Source organism: Prosopis cineraria, unplaced genomic scaffold (assembly GCF_029017545.1).
Source record: "Prosopis cineraria cultivar Desert tree isolate PC_DT_omini unplaced genomic scaffold, ASM2901754v1 PC2104, whole genome shotgun sequence".
NCBI lineage: Eukaryota > Viridiplantae > Streptophyta > Magnoliopsida > Fabales > Fabaceae > Prosopis > Prosopis cineraria.
The window spans coordinates 7,982-16,617 of NW_026557429.1; the positions used below are offsets into that span (position 1 = coordinate 7,982).

Below are 8,636 nucleotides of genomic sequence, written 5' to 3' on the forward strand. Positions count from 1 at the left end.
TGCTTGCTCTATGTTTTTCCTCTGCTCTCTGTGTCTCTTTCTTTTGCTCTTCTTTTTTTTTTCTGCGTTTTATCTCTGGCTTCTTTCTAAAATGGCCAAAAACGCTCGTGTGCACGCATCTTCTGCAACCCGAACCTTTTTCTGTCTTCCTCTTTTCTTTTACATTTTCGTCTACCTTGGCTTCTATTTTTTGCGTCGATGAAAAGCCTTTTAGGGCTGTGGTGAAACATCGATGATTCAACATTTTGCCCAGCCCTTATCATTTTTTTTATTTTAATGCTTTTTTAATTAATTTGAGGAATTAGATAAAAGGAGAGAAAGAACAATCTGATTTTGAAATATATTATTTTTTCAAATAAAAAAATAATAAAATTTAAGGAGAGAAATTTAAAAATAGTAAATCCTCAAAAATTGATTCCTAATATTTTTGAATGGTTAAGATTTTTTAAGATTTAAGCAAGAATTTTTCATTATTTTCAAAAGTGATTCTGAAGACCAATTAAATTCTTAATGTTTTTTTATTTTGTTGTTGTTGTTATTATTATTATCATTTTTTTAAAAAAATATAATCTTAAAAAGGGATCAAATTTTATTTTTATATTTTTTTATATTTTTTGATTGTTTTAATGAACTAAAAAATAATATCCTAACTAATAAAGATTACCTAGGTTAAAATAGAATTAAACCCTATCAATTAAATATTTTTTATTTTATCTATATTATTAAAATTTTATTTTTTTGGTTGATTTTATTATTATTTTTACTAAAAATATTCAGACAAAATATAATATTCACAGTGGTAAACTAGCAAGGGCAATGCTTCAATTTGTATTTAAGAGGACAATGGTTTCTTAAATACACTTTAACTAACAAGGATCATCATTATAATAATTTATGTTTGGTAAATTTTTTTAATATTTGTACAGTCCCAAGTAATGCGTACATATGCATTTTAAATCTTAAATATTTTAATATTTAAAAATGTATATTATTTATACATTTTTATTATATAAATTATTCACTATATCAAATTTTATATATTTTTATCAAAAATAATTTTTAAATAAATAATTACATATAATTAACCTATGTACTTTTTAGTAATTATACTTTTAAATATATTTTTTATCATATGTTATTCAAACAACTGACTTTTAAAAATATATATTTAAATATAAATTTTATTATAATAGTTAACTTTTATTTTATAAAAAATTAATTTTTATCAAATTGAATTTTGATAAATAAACTTTTAATAAATAAATTTTTACCAAACTGAAAACCTAAGGTACCCCTAGTTTTTGATTCCGTTACTTCCTTTTCCTCAGCTACTTTGGGTTTCGTTTCGTTGGCATTTTCTACTTTGCTAAAATAAGACCCAAGTGGAGACCCCTCAGTTCTCCACGTTGCACCCTAGCAAGCTGCCATCTGGAGTGGAGACCCTCACATGATGGCGTGATAATGATGATACCATTAAAAAATCGCGTGTTTGTTTGAATTACTCATCGAAATGCCGTGCTTATTTATTTAATACTCCCCGTCCCTTATGTAAGGTGCTTCGGACAATTTTTAAACATGTTAAAGAGTTATTATATTATTTTATTACTTAAAAAATCCCATCATACCTTAATGATAATGAAGCTATTAAAATTTTAAAGATAACAATTAAAAATTATTTAATATTTCAATTAAATATCTGATAATTTGGCTGACCTTTTATTTTTAAAAGACACTTTATATGAACGACTGAAGGAAGTATTGTTAGTACCACAACTGTCTAATTAGGGGCCATTTTCTTTTCTTTTTCTTTTTTTTCTAACTACCTTTGGCAAGATTAAAACAACTTTGAACCCGCAAAACATGAATCACAAAAGCAGCCATGAATTAGATTGATGGCAAACCCTCTTTTAAGGATTACCATTTAGACAATCAAAAGTTTCGCGTCCATGTGGATAATTAATCCCTTCCCCACTTCTATTTTTTAAGGCTCCCCTGAACACTCCTAACGAAAAGAATTATATTTGATATAATTAATATAAATATAAATTATATTAATATAATTAATATAATTAATGTATATTTTAAAAATAAAAAATAATATATATATATATACACACACTATTCAAGATGGGCCAAAATGTTCTAAAAGTAATTTTGTGTTTCATCTCGTTCTTCTTTTCAAGCCAGGACAAGATTTGTTTCAATATATTTAGGATGAAATCAGGTCAATTAATACAGGTACAAGTTGAATACCCCTACTTTTTATGTTAAAAACAAGTAACTAAAATTTTATAATCTTTGTTATAATCATTATTTTATTATTTTAATATAAAGTTGATGTTATATTTTATCTTGAAAATTGCTTTTTCTCTATTTAGCAAGCCATTATGTTCTCATCTAAAAAAATTCGTTGGCCAATATAATGTTCCACATAAAAATCAACTCCCACCATGGAAGGCTAGTTAAATGGAGAAATAAATAACCTGGTGCCATTATTAGGTGCCTTCAAGAAATTAACAAGAGGAATATATATTGAATTTTAAAATAGGGAAAATGACAGGCTATTATTACAATTAAAGATTTTAAATGATCAAAATCTCAATAATGGAGCAAGTTCCTTATTTGAAATAAAAAAATAAGAATAGTTTAAAATAACCTCCAAAAGTGACTTTAGTAAATTTTTAAGGAATCATTGTATATTCACAAGTGCTCTTGAAAAATTTAAACTTTCAAAAATGAATTTTAGTTTTATACTATGAAACAATCTATTTTTAATTATTGTTTTTTGGCTTTTCAATCGAGATTAACAATATTCTTATCTTATAATAGCAACTTCAGCAATGTTATTTTCTTGTTTTCTAAATGGTCTGCCTATATATTAATAAGTATAAAAACTCACAAGTGTTTGGATTCATATTTAGCAGTCACTTTAGTAACTTTTCTAGTGACTATTATACATTCACAAGTGCCATTGAAAAATTTTAAAAGTGAATTTTAGTTTCATAATGGAAAACAATCTATCCCCATCTATTATTTCTTGATTTCCTAACTAAAATTAACATTAATCTCATCCCATGATAGATGATAGTAATTTTAATAGTGTTAATTTTTTTTATTTTCCAAGTGGAGGGCAATTTTGGAAACTTGTGTATGTTTTTAATTCCAAGCAAGCACTATGATCCATTATTAAAATTTTAATAATTTAGAATTCCTAATTGTAATTAATGGCCTTAGGGACTCTGTAATTGTCTTTTCCCTTCAAAATTCAGAGTACAAAAAAGAGGCTAAGTAAATAGAAAGATAATTTCAAACTTAAAAAAAGATAACTCTCAATTGCACTAAATGTCATGATAGGTTGGAAAATACTGATGTAGATTGCTAGCCTCTTTTTTTTTTTAAAATATCAGTGAAGTTTATAGTAAGATAAAAATATTAATATCAATGTCTGTGAATTTTAATTTGTTTGTTGCATTTTTTTCATGGGGACCTTTTGCTAGCATTTCTCAAGGGGACAATTGAAACAAAATCTAATTCAAAACCTTCCTTCGATACTTCTAGGAGTCTGAAGAATTGCCAAGTGCATTCAAGTAAAAACTCTGCCTTTTCTTTTATTACAAAACCACGATAAAACACCGTGTTAAAAAACTAAGGTCAAAAGCCAGTAATGTCTCCCTCTGAGTTCTGTGCTCATTTCATAATTTTGCATGGTGACAACGTTCTAGGTTCTTTTCTTTCTAATTTTCTTTTTGAACTTGAAAAAGGAGAGCAGTTTTTAATTGAAAGTAGGTGAAGTGAAATGTTACCTAGCAAGGAAACAGAATCGAGAACTTGAAGAGCTGGTATTTGCTTCCCCCTTTTTAAAAATTGGGGGGGAAAAAATGACTACCAAAATTGGCCTCCATAAAAATTGAAGTTCAAGAATAACAAAAAAAAAAAAAACCTAGAAATCATTCTTGGCTAGGGAAAAAAAAACAGCAAATGAGATTTACCTTTTTAGGGGGGGGAATCTCAAAATCCACCACCCTTGCATATCAAACTGGATCCAGAAAATCATGGTAAAAAAATTCATCCAAACCAAAACATTAACTGTACAAATCAATAACCTCATGAAATCTGCATCAATCAAAAATCTAAATTCCTTTTGTCTCATCAACTTTATCTTCAGATCGTAGTAGTGATCAATAAATCATTATTCCCCCTACTTGATATATAAATTACTACCAAAATCGAGCTCAGTGACTGAAGAAGGACTCATATTCCAGAAAAGCCTGACTTCCAATCACCCTAAAAAAAAGGTAAAAAGAAAAAAAGAAATTGTGGTATTGCCCGAGGCTGGATGCTGGATTAGGGCTAACAATTTTAGGGTGGGGTGCATTGATTATGTCCAGTTTCAATTGGCAATGCCAGTTGCATTTGGGAGTTCTATCTGACTAGAAGCCTTGGCTGCAGATTTTGCTGGATAGACATCTGAGGTGGGGTTTGAACAAACTTAATCGGTGGTTGATTCTTCTAGGGTGATCTTCTGAAAGTCACCAACCAGGCTATTGTGATTGGATCCGCCAGGAGACGCCAAAGCAGAATCAACCCGAAGTTGAGCCTGAGAGGATGGCAGCCATGTCTTCCATTCATTACGCCTCCTCAACTTGTCACCCTGCAACAAAGTTGAGGATGAGAAATACATCTCATAATAAAAGATGAGCTATGTCCTCTTCTACATTAAACAAAAAAACATTTTCATCACTCATGCGAACTATACCCACTGCATAACCACATGCCATTGCCACTGAACCTAAGTGATAAGAGAAATTAAAATGGATAATTGAATAGTACAGGAAATTCATATTTTGGCCCACACATGGTAAAAGATAGTTTCCACAAAACAGTTAGCTTAAATTTTGATTACCTGTACTTCTACAATGGTGGAAGTTCTTAGTGAATCCAGTATCAACTGAATGTTGCTTGTCAGACTTTTAACCTACAAAAGAATTGGAGAAATAAATAACCCAAGAAATGTATGAAAAAATAAGTAATATTTGGAATTTGACAGTCATAATAGCATAAACTGACTAATGACAAAATTTGAAAACACACTGGTGACATGAAGAGCATCTAATCACTTCATAAGTTGTATGCCACTCTTAAAACAATTGGATCACCATAATGGGTAGATGTTCAGATATAATCCCATTTTCTTTTTGGAACGAAGAGGGGGGAGGTGAGATTACAAGTACAAATTGATGAAATATACACTTGCTGACACAATGAATATTGATAAGTAGTTAAGGATAGGAGACTAGTGTCCTAAAAAAATTTTGGTATCATCTGCCCCATTTCCTAACACACAACACTATCTTAACTCATCATATATTTAAAAATTTATTTCTACAGGAATCAGACTATAATGAATCATTTTCCTAAAAGAAGAGAGTACTTGTGAAATCAATCTTCCATCCAAAAGAGACTTCAATCACTTTCTAACTCTCAATTATTCTTTAATCAAATAGTCAAACAACCAAACCATTACAATTTCCTCCCATCTTGAGCCATGGGGTCTGACATAATAAACAATTGCACTACCAGCTTAAACAAACTGTCTCAATCACAAGGATATAATTGACCAATATCCACCTATCACATTCCACCATATATCGGTGCCACTGTAAAGTTCTATAAGGACCTTTCAAGGCAAAGGAATATGAACATATTTTATAGTTAATATAAATACATAAACAATTACAATAAAAAAAAAGGTATGGATAGGAATTGCAATTATCCATCAACAATGATAACTTTGACATGTAAAAAAATATCTAGTATTAACTACCAGTTAAAAATTTACAAATCATGAGGGAATTTAAAATAATTTATCACAAATTCAAAGTAGCAAATAACAATCAAATTGATCATTTCAGCCAACAAGCTGCAACATCATTGCTTCTTCCCCCTTGATTTCCGATATATTACAAGGTCAGGCAGCTGAATAAGTAAAAAAGAATATTCTCCAATATGCACAATGTAAATCCAATTTAATTTTTCATGAAAAGGCTTTTATATGTTACCTTTCACATTGGTTGCTTATTATTAGTTCTAAAGCAATAAAACCTTCAGTTGGCTGGGTAAAGCAAATCCTTGAAAGGTAATAATCTCTGTAACACACACCAGACTAACACACACAAACACATATCCTGGTTCATATTTTGGTTTCAACAAAATAAAAATGTATGGATATATTCAGAGTTTCTAAAGTTAAAAGGCTAAAGTAGAGTTTACTGAAGCACAATTGACTTACCCGAGGAAAGCTTGCTATCAAACTAATTGAAACCCAACCCTGTTCATCCATATTGGACCTTAAATACTCATCTTTTACTAGATTAGCATCACTGTAAAAAGAAATCAAGGGTGAACAGATAGTTCAAGTATGGCACATTTATTGATAATTATAAAATAGAAAAGCAGAAAAATATAATCTGAAGTAATAAACTTTTTATTTGGCACATAACCTGAAGTAATAATCAATTTGATTCACTATCATATTGGCCAGGGGTGATTCTGCAACAGGAAAGAACATTGCAGAAGGAGGGCTATGGGTAAAGAATGGCATACCCCTAAAGGGTTCCAATGGTAGCGTTGGGAAATAATAGTACTCTGAAAGACAAAGAGAATGATGATCAGTTGTACATTATTTTGTAAAAATAACCATGGGTAAAAAAGGAGGAAAAAACTCACCAGGAAAACCCACAGTGTTTGCAAAGGGTGCTACGGGCTGAGGAGCCACAAATGCAGCAGTATTAGGTGGCAAGTGCCTCACCAATCCCCTAGGAGGCATTCTCTGTTGATTTACATGAGCATCCCTACTATTTGCATAATTTCCTCGATCCTGATCACGTCTGCCCCCATAATTGTTATGATAAGAACCATCAATACGTGAATGGGGCCCAAAATTGCCCCTGCGGGTGGAATTCCGATGATCATTCACAACAGGCATAAAACCCCCAACTGGGGGCCTAGGATCCCAGCTATTCTTTTTGTAAAGAAGCTCTCTTGAGGAAGGATCAGGAGCCCCTGGTACCACAGTATTATAATTACTTGGAGGGATCTGAAGTACCGGAAAAGGTGGCGGCGGTGGGGGCTGGGGAGGATTAGGGAAGCTATTTTGTGCAGGACCAGCTCCAATGTTACTGCCACTTCCACGCTTCATCATCGTTCTTTGTCTATTATATGTGCTATGGTTTGTTGCGAAATTAGGTTTTGCATTACTAGCAGCTTGTTTGTGAGGGGTGTGTGAAGTAACAGGCTCCTACAATAATGGCAGGATCAGCATGCAAATAAGACAAGCTACAGTTTCTATAAATATAACATCGTTACTCATGAAGATACTCTGTTCAATTTCTTTAAAAAAAAAAAAAGGAAACGACATATGAAATCCCACAAATATTGCGCAGAAATTGTTAAGTTGTTAAATTACTGGAATACAATAGCAATATTTTTTACGGAATCTTCAAACAATCCATTCAATCAAGTGTAAAATGAGGGCAAGTATGCAAATAAACCTGAGAACTGGGGAGTAATCCATCGGTGGAAGCCTTGGAAGACGATTCAGCAGGCAATTTAGCCGGAGCCTTGGTGGATTCAGACAGCGCAGGCCAGGAGACAGCACCCATTACAGGGCTAACCTCGACATCGCCGTTAGCCAGCTTGTTCCAAGCAGTTTTCTTAGAACGAGCTGCATTGCCGTTACTAGCATCAGAGATATCAGCGGCAGCCGTATTAGAATTATCCAGCGGCGGGGAACGAGGAGCCACCTTCGGATTGGAATCAGACGCTGACGGATGATCGAACACGGAAGTAATGAGGGAGGACAGAGAGGAAGAGGAGGAAAAAGCTGATGAGGATGATGGCGGCGATTGGCGAATGCTGGAGAGTGATTCGGACTCACCACCCCTGACGACTTGAGCCCAGGGGGAGGGCAAGTTTTTCCGCGGGAACTTAGGGCTATTGGTATCCCCAGTACTAGTCGGCGAGTGATGGTTAGAAGAAGAATCAGGTGCGGTAACCATTTCCAATTAGGGTTTTCAAGTTTTGTAGAACCGCGAAGAGATTGATCAGCGTATGACCCAGAGCATCAAATAAAATAACGAGATTAATGAATCGATGAGGTGGTCGAATAGAACTTAAGACAAAAACGAATTAAAGAATAAAAGTTAGGGTTTGTCTCGGTGAATTGACGACTATGATGATAGTGAGGACGGATCTTGTTCGGGTAAATTCCCTCTCCCTGACTAGAAGAACCCAAAACCAGCGATCTCTGCCCCCTCCCTCTCTCCCCCTCCCTCTGTCACTCCTCCGTCTCCCGTATATCCGCACCAAAACAACAGGCAGGCTTCTGTTATGAAACCTAAACTTACAAAACAAACCCTTTTCTATATATATATATATATATATATTATTTACAAGTTCACTTTGATAGCAATTTTAAATTTACCTTTTTAACATTCTCATTTTTAATCACCAAATTAACCTCCTCAATGGCCGCCTAATTAAAACTTGGTTTGTCTGTCTATCAGACCGCGGCCTCGTAGAAACCTAATTGGGGTGCGACTTTCTTACCTGTTCTTTTTTCTTTTTTCTTTTTGGAT

The 8,636-nt window shown here is 32.9% G+C and overlaps 1 protein-coding gene across 1 annotated transcript; it reads right to left on the reverse strand.

Moving 5' to 3' along the window:
• Window positions 1-4,037: 4,037 nt before the first annotated feature.
• Window positions 4,038-8,362, reverse strand: LOC129301423 (la-related protein 1C-like). Its single transcript, XM_054939975.1, has 6 exons — window positions 7,551-8,362; window positions 6,727-7,297; window positions 6,501-6,645; window positions 6,290-6,380; window positions 4,904-4,975; window positions 4,038-4,651 (listed from the first exon to the last, which is right to left on the reverse strand). The coding sequence occupies exons 1-6, from the start codon at window positions 8,055-8,057 to the stop codon at window positions 4,490-4,492; spliced, it is 1,548 nt and encodes a 515-aa protein (XP_054795950.1). The 5' UTR covers window positions 8,058-8,362; the 3' UTR covers window positions 4,038-4,489.
• Between the last annotated feature and the right edge of the window lie 274 nt (window positions 8,363-8,636).

What these genes read in the sequence shown, in the direction of transcription:
- LOC129301423 (XM_054939975.1), bottom strand. Translation starts at nt 8,057, where the DNA reads ATGGTTACCGCACCTGATTCTTCTTCTAACCATCACTCGCCGACTAGT. An exon ending in AAACACTGTGGGTTTTCCTG is followed by an intron (nt 6,646 to 6,726) that starts GTGAGTTTTTTC and finishes TTTGTCTTTCAG; the next exon opens with AGTACTATTATTTCCCAACG. An exon ending in TGATAGCAAGCTTTCCTCGG is followed by an intron (nt 4,976 to 6,289) that starts GTAAGTCAATTG and finishes ATTCTTTTGTAG; the next exon opens with GTTAAAAGTCTGACAAGCAA.